This window comes from Microcaecilia unicolor, chromosome 6, assembly GCF_901765095.1.
Source record: "Microcaecilia unicolor chromosome 6, aMicUni1.1, whole genome shotgun sequence".
Taxonomy (NCBI): domain Eukaryota; kingdom Metazoa; phylum Chordata; class Amphibia; order Gymnophiona; family Siphonopidae; genus Microcaecilia; species Microcaecilia unicolor.
The window spans coordinates 26,481,655-26,503,468 of record NC_044036.1 but is presented as its reverse complement, the minus strand read 5'-3'; the positions used below and the strand labels follow the sequence as shown (position 1 = coordinate 26,503,468).

The window sequence follows — 21,814 nt, the reverse complement described above, 5'->3', positions numbered from 1 at the left end:
TTCTGCTTCCAGTTCCAATAAATGGAAGACTTTGGATTCCTGTGATCTTAGTTCTATACCTTCTCAGGAGCGCTGTATTGACTAACAAAATACTGCTGACGTGTGTTAGGGTTAAATCTTGCTTCTTAGGTGGGCTGGGTCTTAGAAGAAATGAACATCCTTCAAAGAATGGAAAAAGGATCCAAATGAAGAAAATAAGAAGCACATAAGCACTGTCAAGCTAAATGCAAAGCATTTGATAAAGAAGACTAAAAGAGAATATGAAGAAAAACTTGCCGTGGAGACAAGTAACACCTTTTTCAGGTACATCGGAAGTAGAAAGCCTGTGAGGGAATCCATGGGCCAGCTAGATCATGAAGGAGCAAAAGGTGCATTCATGGAAGTCAAGGCCATAGCGGAGAGATTGAATGAATTCTTTGCTCCAGTCCTTACGGAAAAACTTGTAAGAGTACCAGAAATGGTTTTTACGGAGGAACTGAAAGAAATCTCAGTGAGCCTGGAAGACATACTGAGCCAAATCGACAAGTTAAAGAGTCACCTGAATCACCTGAATCAGATGGCATACACTCCAGGGTACTGAAAGAAGTCAGACATGAAATTGCTGATCTGCTGTTAATGGTCTGTAGCCTGTTGGTAAAATCATCCCCGTAGTACCTGAAGATTGGAAGGTGGCCAATGTAACTCCTGTTTTTAAAAAGGGTTCCGGGGTGCTACTGGAAATTACATAGTAACATAGTAACATAGTAGATGACGGTAGAAAAAGACCTGCACGGTCTATCCAGTCTGCCCAACAAGATAACTCGTATGTGCTAATTTAGTGTATACCCTACTTTGATTTCTACCTGTGTTCTTCAGGGCACAGACCATATAAGTCTGCCCAGCACTATCCCCGCCTCCCAACCACCAGCCCTGCCTCCCAACCACCGGCTCTGGCACAGACCGTATAAGTCTGCCCAGCACTATCCCCGCCTCCCAACCACCAGCCTCGCCTCCCACCACTGGCTCTGGCACAGACCGTATAAGTCTGCCCAGCACTATCCCTGCCTCCCACCACCGGCTCTGGCACAGACCATATAAGTCTGCCCAGCACTATCCCTGCCTCCCAACCACCAGTCCCGCTTCCCACCACAGGCTCTGGCACAGACCGTATAAGTCTGCCCAGCACTGTCCCCGCCTCCCAACCACCAGCCCCGCCTCCCGATCTTGACTAAGCTCCTGAGGATCCATTCCTTCTGCACAGGATTCCTTTATGCTTATCCCATGCATGTTTGAATTCTGTTACCGTTTTCATTTCCACCACCTCCCGCGGGAGGGCATTCCAAGCATCCACTACTCTCTCCGTGAAAAAATACTTCCTAACATTTTTCTTTAGTCTGCCCCCCTTCAATCTCATTTCATGTCCTCTCGTTCTACCACCTTCCCATCTCCGGAAAAGGTTCGTTTGCGGATTAATACCTTTCAAATATTTGAACGTCTGTATCATATCACCCCTGCTTCTCCTTTCCTCCAGAGTATTACAGATTAGTTAGCCTGACATCAGTGCTGGGAAAAATAGTGGAAACTATTATATAGAATAAAATTATGGAACACATAGACAAACATGGTTTAATGGGGCAGAGTTAGCATGGGTTCAGCCTAGGGGAAGTCTTGCCTCACCAATTTGCTTCATTTCTTTGAAGGCGTGAATAAACATGTGAATAAAGGTGAGCCAGTTGATGTAATGTAGGTAAATTTTCAGAAAGCTTTTGGCAAAATTGCTCATGAGAGACTCCTGAGAAAATTAAGTTGTCATGGGATAGGAGGTAATGTTTTTCTGTGGATTAGGAATTGTTTATTGGACAGAAAACAGAGGGTAGAGTTAAATGGCCATTTTTTCCATGGAGGAGGCTGAATAGTGGAGTGCTGCAGGGATCTGTACCGGGACCAGTGCTATTTAACATATACATAAATGATCTGGAAATCAGAATGATGAGTGAGGTGATTACATTTGCAGGTGACACCAAACTATTCAAAGAGCTGTAAGCTGACATCTACTATCAACCCTTTTCTATCCCAGCGTCTTCCAGAATGGAAGAATGGTAAAACTCAGTTACTAGCTGAACTGAGTTTTACCACACTACTGGTGTTTGTCATCTGGAGCTTGGGAGCTTGCTCCACCCCTTCACCTGACATCAGACGCTCCCGTGAAGATTAAAGGGCTGTAAGCTGACATCTACTATCAACCCTTTTCTATCCCAGTGTCTTCCAGAGAGACTATTTACTAGCTGAACTGAGCTTTACATTACTGGTGTTTGTCTTCTCAGGCGTGAGACTTGCTCCGCCCCTTCACCTCACATCAGACGCTGCTGTGAAGTTTAAAAAGTAGTGCCTAATGGCGTGCCATTGTTCGACGTGTTGCCTAAGATGCGCTCCTTAGCATGCTGCTTTGCACAGAGATACAAAACAAAGGGATAATGAATTTTAACTTGATGATTTAGTAATAAGGCCTGAAGATGGATAAGTTTGCAATTTATTTAGTTGTCTTTTTACTTGTGGGGTTCTGTTTAGGAGTTTAAATTGTCTTAATTTTCTTAGCGAAGATCATGACCATCTTGCATTTTTAATTTCAAAATGGTGGTAGAAACTTGGTGGAATGTGAACTTGCTATGTATACACGGTGGCATTAAGCACACGCTGCTCAATTCCTCTGTAACCAGAGCCCTCCCTCTGTAACATGCGACTCCTGCAGCAGGAAACAGGAAGCTTCCTCAGAGGAGTCAGACGCTAGAGAGGGAGGGCTCCGGTTACAGAGGAATAGAGCAGCGTGTGCTTAATCCTGCCATGTGTACAAGGCAAGTTTGGAGGGCAGCAGTCAGAGTGTGGGGTGGCAAGAGAGAAGAGGCTGCTAGTGTGCAGTGGAGGGGGGTGGGGTGGGAATGAGATGCCAGAGAGCAGGGTGGAGGAGAGAAAAGGCTGCCGGTGTGTGGCGGCGGGTATGAGACAACAAGCTGCAAGAGGGAGGGGGCAGCGGTAAGAAAGAGCAGGATGACACGATTAAATGTGTTAAAATTATTAATGCAAGTTAATAATTTTAACGCCTTAAATGTACAGCCCTAATTTTTAACCTTTTTTTATGTCTTTAGGAGAAGGAAAAGAAAAGAAGTTGTCAATCCCCTTCCTAATATCTCTATTATTCAATGCTAACTTAAAATGATCATAAAAGTACGATGGAACCTAACCATATAAAGTTTTGTATAAAAAATATGACAGTTTGAAAAGGACTCTGGCATCTATCGGCAACCAGTGTAGTTTAATATAATATTGCACGACAGACTATCAAATTTCTTTAAAGAAGAGATCAGACGGAGTGCCATATTCTGCATAGTTTGCAGCCTCTTTAGAATTTGCTTTGAACTTAGAAGTGTGACCAGCAGAAGAAAGGGGGTGTTGATGCCCCTGTATAAGTCGTTGGTGAGGCCACACCTAGAGTATTGTGTTCAGTCTTGGAGGCCGTACCTTGCGAAGGATGTAAAAAGAATTGAAGCGGTGCAAAGAAAAGCTACGAGAATGTTAAGGGATTTGCGTTACAAGACGTATGAGGAGAGACTTGATGACCTGAACATGTATACTCTGGAAGAAAGGAGAAACAGGGGTGATATGATACAGACGTTCAAATATTTGAAAAGTATTAATCCGCAAACGAACCTTTTCCGGAGCTACGAAGGAGGTAGAACGAGAGGACATGAAATGAGATTGAAGGGGGGCAGACTCAAGAAAAATGTCAGGAAGTATTTTTTCACAGAGAGAGTAGTGGATGCTTGGAATGCCCTCCCGCGGGAGGTGGTGGAAATGAAAACGGTAACAGAATTCAAACACGCGTGGGACAAACATAAAGGAATCCTGTTCAGAAGGAATGGATCCTAAGGAGCTTAGCCGAGATAGGGTGGTAGAGCCGGTGGCGGAAGGCGGGGATAGTGCTGGGCAGACTTATACGGTCTGTGCCAGAGCCGTTGGTGGGAGGAGGGGCTGGTGGTTGGGAGGCGGGGATAGTGCTGGGCAGACTTATACGGTCTGTGCCCTGAAAAGGACAGGTACAAATCAAGGTAAGGTATACACAAAAAGTAGCACATATGAGTTTATCTTGTTGGGCAGACTGGATGGACCATGCAGGTCTTTTTCTGCCGTCATCTACTGTGTTACTATGTTACTATCCCAAATATATGATGTTTCAGTAGTCTAGTTGGCTCAAAGTAATTGACTGCACCATTATTTTAAACTGATCTTCCTGAAAATGTTGATGTATTTATCTTAATTTACTGAAAAGCAAAAATAATTTCCTAGTCAAACAATTTAGTTGTATTTCTAATGTTAGAGTATTATCTAAATAGATCCCTAGAACCTTAATACATGTTGACAATTCATAATTATTGTGACCTAAAGTTATTATTGAAGGTATTAGGCTAGGTGAGTTACCAAAGCATATAAATTAGTTTTTTTTTTAATTCAATTTCAGCTTATATTTTGACATCCATGCTTTTATCAGATTAAATCCTTTTTTTACAATCAACTTTTCAGAATCAGCCTAAATGCTAATAGGAGTTAATATTGAAATGTCATCATCATAAATGTGAGATGTATACCAATGTACAGTGGGGGAAATAAGTATTTGATCCCTTGCTGATTTTGTAAGTTTGCCCACTGACAAAGACATGAGCAGCCCATAATTGAAGGGTAGGTTATTGGTAACAGTGAGAGATAGCACATCACAAATTAAATCCGGAAAATCACATTGTGGAAAGTATATGAATTTATTTGCATTCTGCAGAGGGAAATAAGTATTTAATCCCTCTGGCAAACAAGACCTAATACTTGGTGGCAAAACCCTTGTTGGCAAGCACAGCGGTCAGACGTCTTCTGTAGTTGATGATGAGGTTTGCACACATGTCAGGAGGAATTTTGGTCCACTCCTCTTTGCAGATCATCTCTAAATCATTAAGAGTTCTGGGCTGTCGCTTGGCAACTCGCATCTTCAGCTCCCTCCATAAGTTTTCAATGGGATTAAGGTCTGGTGACTGGCTAGGCCACTCCATGACCCTAATGTGCTTCTTCCTGATCCACTCCTTTGTTGCCTTGGCTGTATGTTTTGGGTCATTGTCGTGCTGGAAGACCCAGCCACGACCCATTTTTAAGGCCCTGGCGGAGGGAAGGAGGTTGTCACTCAGAATTGTACGGTACATGGCCCCATCCATTCTCCCATTGATGCGGTGAAGTAGTCCTGTGCCCTTAGCAGAGAAACACCCCCAAAACATAACATTTCCACCTCCATGCTTGACAGTGGGGACGGTGTTCTTTGGGTCATAGGCAGCATTTCTCTTCTTCCAAACACGGCGAGTTGAGTTCATGCCAAAGAGCTCAATTTTTGTCTCATCTGACCACAGCACCTTCTCCCAATCACTCTCGGCATCATCCAGGTGTTCACTGGCAAACTTCAGACGGGCCGTCACATGTGCCTTCCGGAGCAGGGGGACCTTGCGGGCACTGCAGGATTGCAATCCGTTATGTCGTAATGTGTTACCAATGGTTTTCGTGGTGACAGTGGTCCCAGCTGCCTTGAGATCATTGACAAGTTCCCCCCTTGTAGTTGTAGGCTGATTTCTAACCTTCCTCATGATCAAGGATACCCCACGAGGTGAGATTTTGCGTGGAGCCCCAGATCTTTGTCGATTGACAGTCATTTTGTACTTCTTCCATTTTCTTACTATGGCACCAACAGTTGTCTCCTTCTCGCCCAGCATCTTACTGATGGTTTTGTAGCCCATTCCAGCCTTGTGCAGGTGTATGATCCTGTCCCTGACATCCTTAGACAGCTCCTTGCTCTTGGCCATTTTGTAGAGGTTAGAGTCTGACTGATTCACTGAGTCTGTGGACAGGTGTCTTTCATACAGGTGACCATTGCCGACAGCTGTCTGTCATGCAGGTAACGAGTTGATTTGGAGCATCTACCTGGTCTGTAGGGGCCAGATCTCTTACTGGTTGGTGGGGGATCAAATACTTATTTCCCTCTGCAGAATGCAAATAAATTCATATACTTTCCACAATGTGATTTTCCGGATTTAATTTGTGATGTGCTATCTCTCACTGTTACCAATAACCTACCCTTCAATTATGGGCTGCTCATGTCTTTGTCAGTGGGCAAACTTACAAAATCAGCAAGGGATCAAATACTTATTTCCCCCACTGTATATGTTAAAAAGAATCGGAGACAAAGGGGATCCCTGGGGTACCCCACAAGGATTTTCCCAACTTTCAGAACCAACTCAAAACCCCACCAGTTATTCCCAAATCCTCATGATCCACTAAATCAAAGGCACATGAAAGATCAAATTGAAGCAAAAGTACCTGTTTCCCCTCACTTGTAAAGGAGCGAATGTTATCTTTTAAGGAACCCACAACTATTATTATTATTATTAGCATTTGTATAGCGCTACCAGATGCACGCAGCGCTGAACACCCGACACAGAAAGACAGTCCCTGCTCCATAGAGCTTACAATCTAAAAAAATACAGACAACAAGACAATAAGGGTGAGGGAAGTACTGGGTGAGAAGGAACAAGGGGAGGGCAATTCAGTATAGGCTAGGAGCCAAAAGCAGTGGTGAAAAAGTGGGTTTTCAGCATAGATTTGAAGACTGGTAAAGATGGAACAAGATGTACAGGCTCAGGAAGTCTATTCCAGGCATAAGGTGCCGCGAGGGAAAAGGAACGTAGCCTGGAGTTAGCAGTGGAGGAGAAGGGGGACGACAAGAGGGATTTGTCCAGTGAGCGGAGTTCACGGGGAGGAATGTAGGGAGAGATGAGAGTGGAGAGGTAATGGGGGGCAGCAGAATGGTTGCATTTAAAGGTCAGTAAGAGAAGTTTGTACTGTGTGCGGAGGCGGACAGGGAGCCAGTGAAGTGACTTGAGGAGTGGGCTAGTGTGGGTATAACGATTTTGGCGGAAAATAAGTCGTGCTGCAGAGTTTTGGACAGACTGGAGAGGAGAGAGATGGCAGAGTGGAAGACCAGTGAGAAGTAAATTGCAATAATCCAATCGAGAGGTGACAAGGGTTTGGATAAGGGTTCTGGTAGCGTGTTCAGAAAGGAAGGGACGAATTTTGCTAATGTTGTAGATAAAGAAACGACAGGTTTTGGCGATTTGTTGAATATGAGCAGAGAAGGAGAGAGAGGACTCGAAGATGACTCCAAGGTTACGAGCCGAGGAGACAGGGAGGATATGAGTGCCATTGACAGAGATAGAGAATGGGGGAAGAGGGGAGGAGGGTTTAGGGGGAAATGAGAAGTTCAGTTTTAGCCATGTTTAATTTGAGATGGCGTTGAGACATCCAGGCAGCAATGTCAGACAAGCAGGCAGAGATTTCGTCCTGGATTAAGGTTAAGATTTCAGGGGTGGAGATGTAGATCTGAAAATCATCAGCGTAAAGATGATAATGAAAACCATGGGATGAGATCAGGGCACCAAGGGAAGAGGTATAGATGGAGAAAAGGAGTGGTCCAAGGACAGAACCCTGAGGCACACCTACTGAAAGCGGGAGGGATGTTGAAGAGGATCCACCAGAGTGAACACTGAAAGTACGGAGTGAGAGGTAGGAAGAGAACCAGGAAAGAACAGGGCCCTGGAATCCAAGCAAGGACAGCGTATCGAGGAGTAAGGTGTGGTCAACGGTGTCAAAAGCAACAGATAGGTCAAGAAGGATGAGGATGGAATAGAGACCTCTGGATTTAGCCAGAAGCAGATCATTAGAGACTTTAGTAAGTGCAGTTTCAGTAGAGTGAAGAGGGCAAAATCCAGATTGAAGTGGGTCAAGAATAGGTTGAGAAGAGAGAAAGTCAAGGCAACGGCGGTGAACGACACGTTCAAGTAATTTGGAGAGGAAAGGGAGAAGAGAGATGGGGCGATAGTTGGAGGGACAGGTAAGGTCAAGTGAGGGATTTTTAAGGAGTGGAGTGCTATACATTGATCGGAATTCAGATTGCAAAAAATGTAAGACATGATTGGACCAGACCTCAGAGACAGAGTAGCCTGACCTTATCATGGTCTCAGCATCTGTTGTTGTACAGGACCAGGACATAGATGTGCAGAGTTCAGCATATCAGACACCTCCTCCTGGCACTTGACATAAATTGTTTACTTGCAGAGATGGCTGGAACATTACTGTCAGTTAATACTATTCTTTGAAGGCCCAGTTTAAAGGCTTCAATTCAACATCCATTGTTTTTAACTATCCAATACTACGCTAACCTACATCTTCTTTTCCGTTAATATGATTGCCATAATATTCCTATGGACCTTATCTGTTATATATACTCTGATTCTCTATTCCATCAATGTGATTGTAGTTGTATTATATTGTAAGCCACATTGAGCCTGCAAATAGGTGGGAAAATGTGGGATATAAATGCAGCAAAATAAATAAATAAATCTATTGTCCACCCAATCATAGTGCAAGATAAATAGACTTGCTCACACTTAAGGTTTTATGTGGGGAAATGTAGCTTTTCTTTCAGTTCAAAAACGATCTCTTATCTTCAGGACCAGTGTTAATCCTCTGTCCCCTTTCCCATTTCAAGAGTCGGGGGTATCTAGAAGGGATTTTTCCCTTGAATTTCAAAGACTTACGTCCAGTGGTGTGCTGGTAAATTTTTAACAAAAGGCTCTCTCCCTGGTCCACCTCGGCGCCCCCCCTCCATCCACCACTGCGCCCCCCCATCCACCTCTGCGCCCCTCTGTCCACCTCTGCGCCCCCCAGAATTGTACAGCTGGCTATAGCTGGGGGGGAGGGGGGGCAAATGCATTACTCTCTCCAGGGAAAAAAAATTAAATGATCCCAGGTTCCAATCTAATTCATGTTTAATATGGGATAAAGTGCCATAAATAAGTAAATAAATATAAACTTTTAACGTTCAGCACCTGATTCTCAAAGTGGACATATTCCAAACACTATAATGAAAAAAAAAAAAAAAAAATTTCTACCTTTGTTGTCTGGTGACTTTGTTTCTCTGATCATGCTGGCCCAGTATCTGATACTGCTGCTCTCTATCTGTTCCCTTGACTCCATTTCCAGGGCTTCCTTTCCATTTATTTCTTTTCTTTCCTCCTTTCTTCTTCATTTCTGGTCCTCTGCAGACTTGACTGTACAGTGTATCCAGCTTCTGCCTATTTTCTCCATCCATGTGCAGTTTCTCTCCTCACTTCCTTTTTCCCTCATCTAATCTCCTTCCTCTATCTTCCCTCCGTGTCCAGCATTTCTTCTCTCTCCCTTGTCCCTTCCCTCCCCTCCATCCATGTCCAGAATTTCTCTTGCCCTCCCCTCCATCCATGTCCTGAAACTCTCCTCTCTCCCCTGCCCCCCTCTATCCATCCATACCCAGAAATTGTCTTCTCTCCCCTGCCCCCCTACCCATTCATGCCCAGCAATTCTCTTCTCTCCCCTGCCCACCTCTATTCATTCATGCCCAGCAATTGTCTTCTCTCCCCTGCCCTCCATGCCCAGCAATTGGCTTCTCTCCCACGCCCCCTCTACCCATCCCTGCCCAGCAATTGGCTTCTCTCCCCTGCCCCCCTCTACCCATCCCTGCCCAGCAATTGGCTTCTCTCCCCTGCCCCCCTCTACCCATCCCTGCCCAGCAATTCTCCTCCCCTCCCCTCCCAAACATGTGCAGCGATTTTCCTTCGCCCCCCAATGTCCCCTCCCGCTCCCATCCAACGAACTCATCGAAGCAAGCAGGGAGGGAAAGCTGGAGACGCAGCAGGGCTTAAATAAGGCGGTGCTTTAACGGAGAGGTACTAAACAAGATGGATGGGACCGGGAGGGGACGGTGGGGGGGCGAAGGAAAATCGCTGCACATGTTTGGGAGCGGGAGGGGAGGTAAGCATGGCACCCTCCTGCCATGCTTACCTCTGTAATGGAGCCGGCTCGCCCCAAACAACAACCGGCTCGCAAGAGCTGTCAAAAATTAACAAGCGGCTCTTGCGAGCCGGACAGAGCCGGCTCCAGCACACCACTGCTTACGTCCATCATAATGTGCATGTGGTCACTGACTGGCTGCTTAACAGACTTCTAGGCTGAAAAGCCAACTGATGGCCAAGACTTGCATAAAACAGTGTGCATATAATATTGGTGAATGTTTATAGGTGCAATTAATTAATTCCCTGTAATCTTTTTATAGAAATGCATGCAGTACTCCAGGCAGTTCACACATCTGGGAAACGTGACAGAAACAACCAGGTATGTTAATACTACATAAATATGCACCTGTCCTTCTGCTCTCGCTCTTCCACCTTCACGTGGCAGAGCAGATTATGTGGAACAAGATCACTCTGCTTGGTTTGTTTGTTTGTTTATTTATTTATTTATTGCATTTGTATCCCACATTTTCCCACTTATTTGCAGGCTCAATTTGGCTTACAGAGTTTGGTTATGACATAATCATTCCATGATATCAGATACAATTAGTAATGTTCAGAGATTAGGTGAGGGAAGAAAGAAGGAAGGTGTTAGGCAGGATAGAAGGTGGACTGTAATAACTGTGTGGATTGGTAAGGAAGTTTTGTAAGGCTATGGGTTCTCTTTGTAGGCCTTGTGGAAGAGATGTGTCTTCAGAGATTTGCAGAAGTTAGTTATTTCATCAATAGCTTTCAGGGCTGTAGGTAATGCATTCCACAACTGCGTACTCATGTAAGAGAAGGTGGTGGTGTGTATCAGCTTGTATTTTAGTCCTTTACAGCTGGGGAAGTGCAGATTGAGAAATTTACGGGATGATCTTATGGCGTTTCTGGGAGGCAAGTCCACAAGGTTTAGCATGTAGATTGGGGCGTCTGCGTGAATGATTTTGTGTACAATCGTGCAGATCTTGAGTGGGAGCCAGGGAAGTTTCTCTCTTAGGGGTTTTGCACTTTCATATTTAGTTTTTCCAAATATGAGTCTGGCGGCGGTGTTCTGGGCTGTTTGGAGTTTCTTGATAGTCTGTTCTTTGCAGCCAGCGTACAGTGCATTACAGTAGTCCAGATGACTTATTACCATTGACTGTACTAGGGTACGGAAGATACATCTCGGGAAGAAAGGTTTTACTCTTTTGAGTTTCCCTTTAAGCTCCACATTTTACTGTGTCACTTTGGTTACACAACCTTTTCTGAGCTGCTGATCTGTGCAGTGGTTAAGTGCTAGCTACCTAAGGTAGCATTCTATTCAGGGCAGCCCAAAGCAATTTGCTGCCCGCTGTGAAGGATAAGATGCCCACCCCACCCCCTCTCCCCCAAGCATTCAAGTTAAGAGGAGGTCTACAAAGTTGCCAATTCTGCGGTAAAACTGCAGAATTGAGTGGTTTCCCACTTCCCCCCCAGGGGTTTTTTGAATGCTTGCGAGTCACAGCTTTTGCGGTTATTTTTCGTTGCCACTGATTGGCTGTTTTTCACCACCGTGGCCACGGGTTGGACGCGCTCTGTACTGCTGCCCTCCTGTTGGTCCTAATTGGACCAATAGGAGGCTGAGGAAGGTGGGATTTGGCCCTCTTAAATTGCTGTGTGCGGTGGCCACGCCGGCGGAAGACTCTGCCCAGGAAAACGCACCTCCTGACTCTAAACACCAGTGAGTTGCATGGGTCCTTACAATTTCCCTGCACTTCCTCTCCCCCTGCCCCTTCTGCAGCCACTCGCCCCGCTGCTCGTCGTGGTCTACTTCATCCAGCAAACTCTTAATTTTCCTCATCACAGCCCAAGGAGGTCAAGACCGCCATGGCTTTGGTGCGCGCGTGATGCCTCGCCAACCTCCCCCCTCCCGAGCCCAAGCAGCCCCGCACGTCTCCTCCATCCATGCGCAGTTACCCTGCACTGGTGCCTCCAGTCTGGAGGGCAGCGCGCGGGAGAGAGCAGCCTGTGCAAGGGATCCACCAAGTGCGCAGGAGAGGCCTATCGGGTTCCTGGGCCTGCCATGAGTAGCTGCTAACAACACACGTTATTCTCTGATTTTATTTCTCCCTTTCCCTCTCCTCCGCGGACTCCACGCGCCCAGCTGCCATCTTCCCCGTTCACCCAGCTGCTCTATCCATGTTGTTCTTTATTGTTGGTAGCATTTTTATTTGATCTCGCGAATAGTTTCAAACATGCTTGTACAGCATATGGATGTACAGAGAGGAAGGATTGGTTTCATCGGTTAGAGTAGTAATTAGTTCTAAATTGTAAATCATTAAAGGTGAATCCTAAGGGTGGTTGCACACTTAGGTATAAACTGTGTTGTTTCTGACTTTACTTGTTGTGGACTGCTAAGTGCTTACACAAATTAATGTTAGTCTGCTTTTTATGAAAAAGAAAAATGAAGATAGTTTGAAAATATTGCTGATTATGATGATAATGATTACAATATTAATATTCATATTTTTGGGCTACTTTGGGCTACTTTTTGGATGGAAATGTTTTTGCCAACACTGGAGGTCTCCTGGAGCTCTGATCTGGAAGCTGGCTGTGTGTGGAAGTATGTCTGAGATTAAGGAATGTCTGGGTCAGATGTGGGGTCTATAGGGGTTTTCTAGACTGGGGGGGGATGTCAGTTGTGAGTAAGCTGTATGTGTACTGGGGGCACGGTGAACGTGTTGTGCAAGAAATTGGGTTTCTGGGCAACATCAATTGTTGGAGTATCTGTGGCAGTAATGTGTGTGTTGTGGGGGGGGGGGGGTGTTGAGTCAGTTGTATGGCAGTAGTGTGCTGTGAGTAGGGGTTATCTGATCTGAAGGAAGTGCTTGGGACAGGTGCACAGAGGGGGGTGTATCAAGGGCACAGTGAGGGTTCATGGCATCATTTCCTCCATCCCTGTTTTCCCCTTCCCTATCGAGATGGTATGTGGTAAGTGTGGCAGACATAATGCTTGCTTCTAACAGTGTTGCCCCTCTGCCTCCTGATCTTCCTTTTCAGTTACCCTAGTTAACACCAGCAGCAGACTCTTATTGTTGGACTGGCACTGTGGCAGCAGGAGTCAATGTGCCCTTAAATGCTTCTTTACCTGCCAGTGCAACTGGGGTATTTAAAAAAAAATCAGATGGCATCTGGACATGTGCAGCTCTCTCCATGATGCAGTCAGAGTATTGGTTCCTCATCAGTTCCCTGATCAACTTGTCACATAGCAGCTGGTTCCTCCTCCTTCCAGTCACACAGGAGCTGCATCAGCTCTTGCCTTTCCCTACCTTGCCTGTCCCTTCGGTCCTTGCTTCCTCCCTCCAGAAAGTAGCCACCTGAGGTGATCTGACCATTACCTACTGGTAGAACTATACCTTGACGTTCTATTGCTGAGGTGGTCTGTGCTCACCACGGACCTAGTGACATGGCCCATCCAGTCTTCCTAGTAAGGTGGTTAGGGTTGTAACTACTCCCCCATTCCGGGTGTCTCCCTCTTCACTGAGCACACAGCTGTCCTCAGCATCTTTCAGTCTTACAGTTCAATTTCTGGTGGTTCTCCTCTTCTTAAAACCCATGAAGAGAGAGAAATGTGCTATTTAGAGGGCGAGCCTCTGTGTTGTAGAACTCCCTCCCCTCTGATTTAACGTCTGTTGTCAGATAATGGCGTTTAATTTGTCAGACATATGACCTAAGGAGTTTTCTTTATAATGTGTATAAGATCAGTTATTTGTGGGCCGTAGATGCTTAGTGTGTTTAATATGTATTATTTCTACAATTGCACTGTATTTGTACCTTTCTTGACTTAGGTATTCAATAGAAATAAAACAAAATAAAACATGAAAAAGAAAATAAGACGACACCTTTTTTATTGGACATAACTTAATACATTTCTTGATTAGCTTTCGAAGGTTGCCCTTCTTCGTCAGATGGGAAATAAGCAAATGTGCTAGCTGACAGTGTATATAAGTGAAAACATTCAAGCATTACTATGACAGTAAAATAGATACCATTGGAGATTCTACATGGAATGTTGCTACTATTGGAGATTCTACATGGAATGTTGCTACTATTGGACATTCTACATGGAATGTTGCTATTCCACTAGCAACATTCCATGTAGAAGGCTGCGCAGGCTTCTGTTTCTGTGAGTCTGACGTCCTGCACATACGTGCAGGACGTCAGACTCACAGAAGCAGAAGCCTGCGCGGCCACATTGGTGATCCGCAAGGGCCGACTTCTACATGGAATGTTGCTAGTGGAATAGCAACATTCCATGTAGAATCTATAGAAATCAAACAAAATAAAACATGGAAAAGAAAATAAGATGATACCTTTTTTATTGGACATAACTTAATACATTTCTTGATTAGCTTTCGAAGGTTGCCCTTCTTCCTCAGATCGGAAATAAGCAAATGTGCTAGCTGACAGTGTATATAAGTGAAAACATTCAAGCATTACTATGACAGTAAAATAGATACCATTGGAGATTCTACATGGAATGTTGCTACTATTGGAGACTCTACATGGAATGTTGCTGCTATTGGAGATTCTACATGGAATGTTGCTACTATTGCAGATTCTACATGGAATGTTGCTATTCCACTAGCAACATTCCATGTAGAAGCCTGCGCGGCCACATTGGTGATCCGCAAGGGCCGACTTCTACATGGAATGTTGCTAGTGGAATAGCAACATTCCATGTAGAATCTATAGAAATCAAACAAAATAAAACATGGAAAAGAAAATAAGATGATACTTTTTTATTGGACATAACTTAATACATTTCTTGATTAGCTTTCGAAGGTTGCCCTTCTTCGTCAGATCGGAAATAAGCAAATGTGCTAGCTGACAGTGTATATAAGTGAAAACATTCAAGCATTACTATGACAGTAAAATAGATACCATTGGAGATTCTACATGGAATGTTGCTACTATTGGAGACTCTACATGGAATGTTGCTACTATTGGAGATTCTACATGACATGGAATGTTGCTTGCTAGCAACATTCCATGTAGAAGGCTGCGCAGGCTTCTGTTTCTGTGAGTCTGACGTCCTGCACGTATGTGCAGGACGTCAGACTCACAGAAGCAGAAGCCTGCGCGGCCACATTGGTGATCTGCAAGGGCCGACTTCTACATGGAATGTTGCTAGTGGAATAGCAACATTCCATGTAGAATCTATAGAAATCAAACAAAATAAAACATGGAAAAGAAAATAAGACGATACCTTTTTTATTGGACATAACTTAATACATTTCTTGATTAGCTTTCGAAGGTTGCCCTTCTTCGTCAGATCGGAAATAAGCAAATGTTGGTAGATGACAGTATATATAAGTGAAGCATAAAAGCTTACAAGTGAATCATCAAAGCATTTCAGTGACAATCTAACAGGATGGGGGTGGAGGTGGATAGGTGAGACAGGGGGATATGCATGGGGACAGGAAAGTGACAAACAAAACAGTACAATTTACAATTTTATGGCTTATTATGGGCTAGAAAACCCAGATCTTTGTTAAGCCCTGTCTGGTGGGTGTCAAAATATTTAATCATTCTGACTTCAAAGGTCTTACGTTCCTGTATTGTTTTAAAGTTACCTTTCAGGATTCTTACTATGAAATCACTGGTACAGTGCTCTGGTCTTGTAAAGTGTTGCCCCACAGGCGTGGCATTGTGGCTGGCACTAATATTTTTCATGTGATGTCTATGTAAATTAAATCTTGTCTTTAACATTGTTACTGAAATGCTTTGATGTCTCACTTGTAAGCTTTGATGTTTCACTTATATATACTGTCATCTACCAAGATTTGCTTATTTCTGATCTGACGAAGAAGGGCAACCTTCGAAAGCTACTCAAGAAATGTATTAAGTTATGTCCAATAAAAAAGGTATCATCTTATTTTCTTTTTCATGTTTTATTTTGTTTTATTTCTATTGATTACCTTTGAAAGTGGACTAAGACGGCTACCACACCTGTTTACTTAGGTATGGAATTCTTCAAATTGTAGTCCACCTTGTAATGGCTAGCCAGCTAAGCAGACTATAGAGGCTTCAACATCTGTATATAGCAACGTTTACTATATGTGTAAATGGCAGTTTTAGAAAGCCGCGTCTCTGTGCAGATGGGTAGGAGAAGGGGGGAGCGTTGGCTGTAGTTTGGGCAGGCTAAAAACCTAAACATCTGTTCCCCCATTTCGCCGTTGGTTTTTCCACAAACTCTGAGACGCACACAGGTTTCATAAAAGAGCTTTAATTGAGGGATTCTTTTCCTTAATCCTATGTTTATTATGTTGTCCTTAAGTTAAAAAAAAAAAGGTAAAACTTCTGTGGCCCTGCTAGTTTATTGGTGCCACCTGTATTTTTTTTTTTAAATTGTGTCACTGTACGTATAAATGGAACCTTCTGCCTGATGCCATTTTATTAACATATATTTTTTGCAAAATTGCTGCTTCCACTGTACACTCGGGTTTGCAGTGTTCAGCAAAACTTTTGTAAAATACTGGGGAAGTATGAACATCCCAACCTGGGCATCTCAGTTTCCGTACTTACTGAGACCCTGTGCAAAATGAGGCTTCACAAGTGCCACGTTAAATTAAATCTGTTGCATTTGCTTTCTACTGTCCGGAGCTGTGGAGTGAATAATGCAATAAAAATTCTAACAAAGAAAATGAGCACATAGGCTGTAATTCTATGGAGGGGATCTAGTAGCTACTTATAAGACTGAAAGTTGAGCACATGAACTATAAATCACACCTCTGAGAGAATTTCAGTTACTAATAAATCAGAGCTGGAATTATAACACAAAAGTACTCTGAGGCATATTTTCAAAGCACTTTGGGAGGCTAAGTTCCATAGGTTTCTATGGAACTTTGGGAGGCTAAGTGCTTTGAAAATGAGCCTCATTGTGTTCCAGGGATACACAGAATCAGTAATAAGGGAAATGGGACTTGATATACCGCCTTTCTGTGTTTTTTGCAAGTACATTCAAAGCAGAGTTTACATAGTATATTCAGGTACTTATTTGTACCAGGGGCAATGGAGGGTTAAGTGACTTGCCCAGAGTCACAAGGAGGTGTTCATTTTCAAAGCACTTAGACTTATAAAGTTCCATAGATTACTTTATAAGTCTTAAGTGCTTTGAAAATACGCCTCTGTCTTTCTGTCCTAGGGTTATATAGAAGATTGTTGGTGGAGAAGAGATGTGTACTGAAACCTCGGCATTAAAGGGATGTTGGGTTGGCAGCATAGTAAGTGACGGCAGAAAAAGACCTGAACTGTCCATCCAGTCTGCCTAGCAGTCACACTCATCATTTTATGATTAAATCAACAATGAATGTAATATTATATACTTGATTGTGGTCTTTCTTTGGTGTTTCTGGGACATAGGCCATAGAAGTCTGCCCGGTTCTGTCCTTACGTTTGCTCAGGCCCTGCGGTTAGGCGGGAGAGTTGACGGCAGCAGAGAAGTGATGTTGGCTCGTGCCCTGTGATTAGGTAGAGAGTTGGTAGCAGAGAAGGGATATTGGCTCAAATCCTATGGTTAGGCAGATGGTTGGCGGCAGAGAAGCGATGTTGGCTCAGCCTCCAGTGTTCCAGAGTCAGAGCTGGCCTTGCACATCAGTGTTATATCCAAGGAGCTGAAAGAATCAGTGGCAGAAAGAGTCCTGCTGTCATTTCTCAGGACTTGTGATGTTTGTCGTGCTGCAACACTCCTTCATCCTAGGTAAATGTAGGAATATTTTCAGTATCAAAGGACTGTGCTTGAAAATTCTGTTAAGCAAATATGGAGGTATATGCTCTTTGAGCAGGGACTGTCTCTTTGTGTCAGGTGTTCAGCGCTGCGTGCGTCTGGTAGCGCTATACAAATGTTATTAGTAGTAGTAGTATATCCTGGTTATGGTTTAAAAAAAATTATCCCGATGTTCATTTTTTAGGCATCTTATTTTGATTGTTTTTATTAAGTTAAATCACAGTATTGATTTTTAAAAACTGGACCAAATAGAGATAGAATTGTTAACATCTCTGGGATCATCGTGATGGCTGCTTTGCTTCACTGGTGCCACTAGTCAGTTTGAGATAGGCCTACAGTTTCACTGACCTTAGGGTTACCATATGGTTCCAGAAAAAGGAGGACAGATTAAGCCAGTCCAGGTTTTACTTCCATTGCTTTCAATGGAAGTAAAATTCAGACTGGTAAACCCCTAACTGACCTCAATTAAACAAATAAGTAATCCAGAAAGCAACTGAATTTTACTGCTCTCTAGATAACTTTTTGGACAGCCCCCTGCCTGCCCCTAAACCGCTTCCAAACATATGGATAATTTTAATCCACATAACTCGCCACCATGTAAACCAGGGGCGTAGCCAGACAACAGATTTTGGGTGGGCCTAGACAAGAAGTGGGTGGGCACCAAGTGTTCCCCCCCCCCCCCCCCCCCAAAAAAAAAAAAAATCTCAGCTAGTGGGAAAACGCTTCTTTCCACCTTGGCAGTCTGCAGCAGGCATGCACTGAAAACTGAGTATGTGCAGGTGCCAGTATCGTGGAGAGTAGCGTTTTCATTAACATCAGGGGAAACTCTTCAGCTGGTGGAGCTTGGGATCCCCAGCAGTTACCGCTAAATGTGTGCTACTGTTGGGTGGGCCTGAGCCCTAAGAGGGTGGGCCCACCTGTGGCTACGCCACTGATGTAAACAGATGACCTATCAACATTTTTTTTTTAATTGTTGTTTGTATTGGCATTGACTGCATCAACATTTTTGAGTACCAGACCAAATGTGTTTTAGCTTCACCTCTTGATTTTGTGCTTGTGCTGAAGCTGGTGTCTCCTTTCACTCCTGAATAGCTCTCCTTTCTGTTACATTTACAGGTTTTAATCTTTGCATAACACCTTTTGCAGGTTTGAAAAGATGGCTCAAGATTGTAAAAAGAGCTTGGAAATCTTGCAGCTGAGACAAGCACAGGGACTAGATCCACCACCACATCACTTTCAAGAAAGGACATTTAAAATTGTAAGGTACATAAATCCTGAACATTCTATTGCACAAAGAGAGTTCTGTATGTCTTTGAAAGTTGTTTGCAGGAGCGCGTGGGAGGGAATAAGTGAAGGGGGAGGAGGAGCAGCAGTCCAGTGGCTTTTAAAATTACCGGACATGCCTGTGTCATGGTAGGAGGTTCTAGTGGCTACTCCACACAGGTAGCTTTTTGCAGATGTGGTTTCATTTTCATTTACTAAATTTAGCAGATGCTAAGACTGCAAAGCTCAAAACAACTTTCAGTGAACAAACCGACAGTATAATACATGCAATTTCATTACCTCATCCATCACACCTTACACACAGCACCCAAACCCATCAACCACCCACTCCAACTCCTAAGTCCTCAGGCATCATCAGAAACCTGTCTAAAATTCAAGCTTTGACCTGTTTCCAAAAATCTAAAATAGTACCCTAATTTCTTGTAGTGGTGAGTTCCACAGCAACAGATCCGCTAGTGAAAAAGCTATAGACTCAACTCTTTCACACTGAGAAGTCTCCTATGTCCGAAAGAGTGTAAAGCTTATAATGGCACATATACAAGCAGTTCTTGTAAGTAAAGGGGGGGGTGTGCCCTTCTCTGACAGCGCTTTAGAAACCTAAACCAACACTTTCATGTGACTGTTGACACGAAGGGGAAGTAATGGAGGGAGCAGCTGAGTTTTGCTGCAACTGTGGTCTCCACATCGCCTGCTTTGCTAAGCTCAAGTAGACGTTACTGCAGTGGTCCAGCACGGCACCAATCAGAGCCTCCTCTTTCCATAGAGAAACACATGTAATAGATAGATACTCTGTACAATCCCAAAGGAAGATTGCACCACTTTGGAAAACCTATTTTTGAAAAACTTAAGCCCTCATCTACATAGATCCCTAAACTTCTCACCGCTGAACTGAAAGGTAGAATTTTCCCTCCCAAGGAAACCTGAAAAAATGGATATAACCCTGCCTTCCCCGTATACAATAACTCTTGATTTTTTTTTTAACTATTTAATTTCAGTCTTGCCTTATTTCTCTAGACCTGTCCAGACGCTTGGGTTTTCTACCCCTACCAGGAGATGGAGACACAGAACTATTGGCTTCAACGTCACCTATAAGAGCCCTAGGCAGCCCATATCCAGTAGTCTTAACTAATTTCTATTCTGCCATTCACAGCGTTCCAAGGCAGATAACAGTACAACACAGGAAATATTCATAACAATAAAAACATACATCACAGACAGTCTCCTAAAAACTTCCCAGTTTAATTTAGAGCTCCCTATTAATCAGTGTATATGTGACCTTTCTGTTACAGTCCTTGCTGTGTCTGGCCTGAGGAGTGTAATGGACTATGTCCACCTGTTTTCAGAGTTACTAAAATAAAACTGACGGCCTAGCGTAGTTTTTATATGACATGGATCCTTTCTCCGACAGTAGAGTGGATATCCCTGGGCTGCCATATGTAACTTACTAGCCGTTAAACCTGTAACAACGGGCTAGTTTTTTGTTTTCCTATGGCCTCTCCCCGTCCACCAACCCTGCTCTCTCCCCTCCCATCCGCTCCCATCCACCGCGATTGTGACTTCCTGTGCCCTGCCGTCCCCGCTGCCACCTTTGACCCCCCCCCCAAACGTCGCCCCCCCCCTCTTTCCGCCGTCGTCGTGTCGTCAGTTCTCCATCGCTGCGTGTGTTTCCCTCAGTTCCGCCCCCTCCTTCCCTCCCTGCTCCCTCCTCCTCCGATTTCCACGCCCATGTCCAAGCCCTCCTCCCTATTGGGCTGTTCTGCTGGTGGAGGCGGGGCTTGGACTTCTACACTCTCAGCGTTCCGACTCTACTGCGCATTTGCAGGTGAGTCGGTCACTTGCCATATATATGTTTGATTTGTGGACTTCTTTTTTTTATTTCCTTTCTAAGGATATTTTCAGAGCTTAGCAGTACAGAAATGGTTCTTATAATCGTCAGAGGAATTAACCTGCCTGCCCCATCAGGTAATCTACTCTGTCTGTATATGTGTGCGTGTGCATGCATTGTCTCTCTTCTTCCTCTCTGTCATTTAAATTGAAAGCAGTGATAATATGAAACATATAATGGGCTTTCCCTTAGACAGTCACTGATCTACTATACCTCCAACGTTCTGAAGCTGACTTCGTGGCTTCAGGGTTCGTAAGTTCGTAAAGGTGTCACATCTCTCTCTGCCCTGCCCTCGCGTAAAAACGTGATGACGTCGAGGGCAGAACAGTGAGAGTGAAGGAATCGCTGAAAGGATGCATCCATCTGATGAAGTGACGTACCGTACTTCCGGGTACGTCACACGCAAAAGCTGACCAACCAGAGGTGGGAGGGCGGATGCACAGCGGCGAATCGATCTAGCGTTCACTGGACCTGCACGCTGAGCTGTGCACGGCAGCGGAGAGATTTGGCCGGTATTGTTAGGGGCAGGGGAGACAGGAGATTTGCTTAGTGGCTGGAAGGGGGGGGGGGGGGGCAAGGGAAAATGGAGAATTGCTGGGTGGCTGGAGGGGGGCCAGAGGAAAAAGGAAAATCACTGGGTGGCTGCAGGGGGGGCAGGGGAGAGAGGACAATCGCTAGCTGGCTGGAGGGAGAGCAGGGGATAGAGGACAATCGCTGGGTGGCTGGAGGGGGCAGGGGAGAGACGAGAATCGCTGGGTGGCTGGAGGGGGGGCCGGGGAGAGAGGGAAATCATTGGGTGGCTGGAGGGGGAGCAGGGGACAGAGGAGACTCGCTGGGTGGTGGGAGGGGGGCAGGGGATGGATACAAGGGGGGGCACCCAGCAGTCTCTCTTTGTCACAAACACACACTTGCAGATTCACTCTCTCTCTCTCTCACACAGTGACTCTCACACACACTCTCAAACATACACACACC

General features: G+C 44.5%; 1 protein-coding gene across 2 annotated transcripts in view; it reads left to right on the top strand.

Moving 5' to 3' along the window:
• The window catches only part of CC2D1B (coiled-coil and C2 domain containing 1B), a 163,914-nt gene that overhangs the window by 122,470 nt on the left and 19,630 nt on the right, over positions 1-21,814 (top strand). For both annotated transcript variants that reach the window (XM_030205466.1, XM_030205467.1), the window contains exons 17-19: positions 10,205-10,263; positions 18,817-18,933; positions 20,843-20,916. In XM_030205466.1, coding sequence (XP_030061326.1) covers positions 10,205-10,263; positions 18,817-18,933; positions 20,843-20,916 — 250 coding nt within the window. The remainder of the gene's footprint in view (positions 1-10,204; positions 10,264-18,816; positions 18,934-20,842; positions 20,917-21,814) is intronic.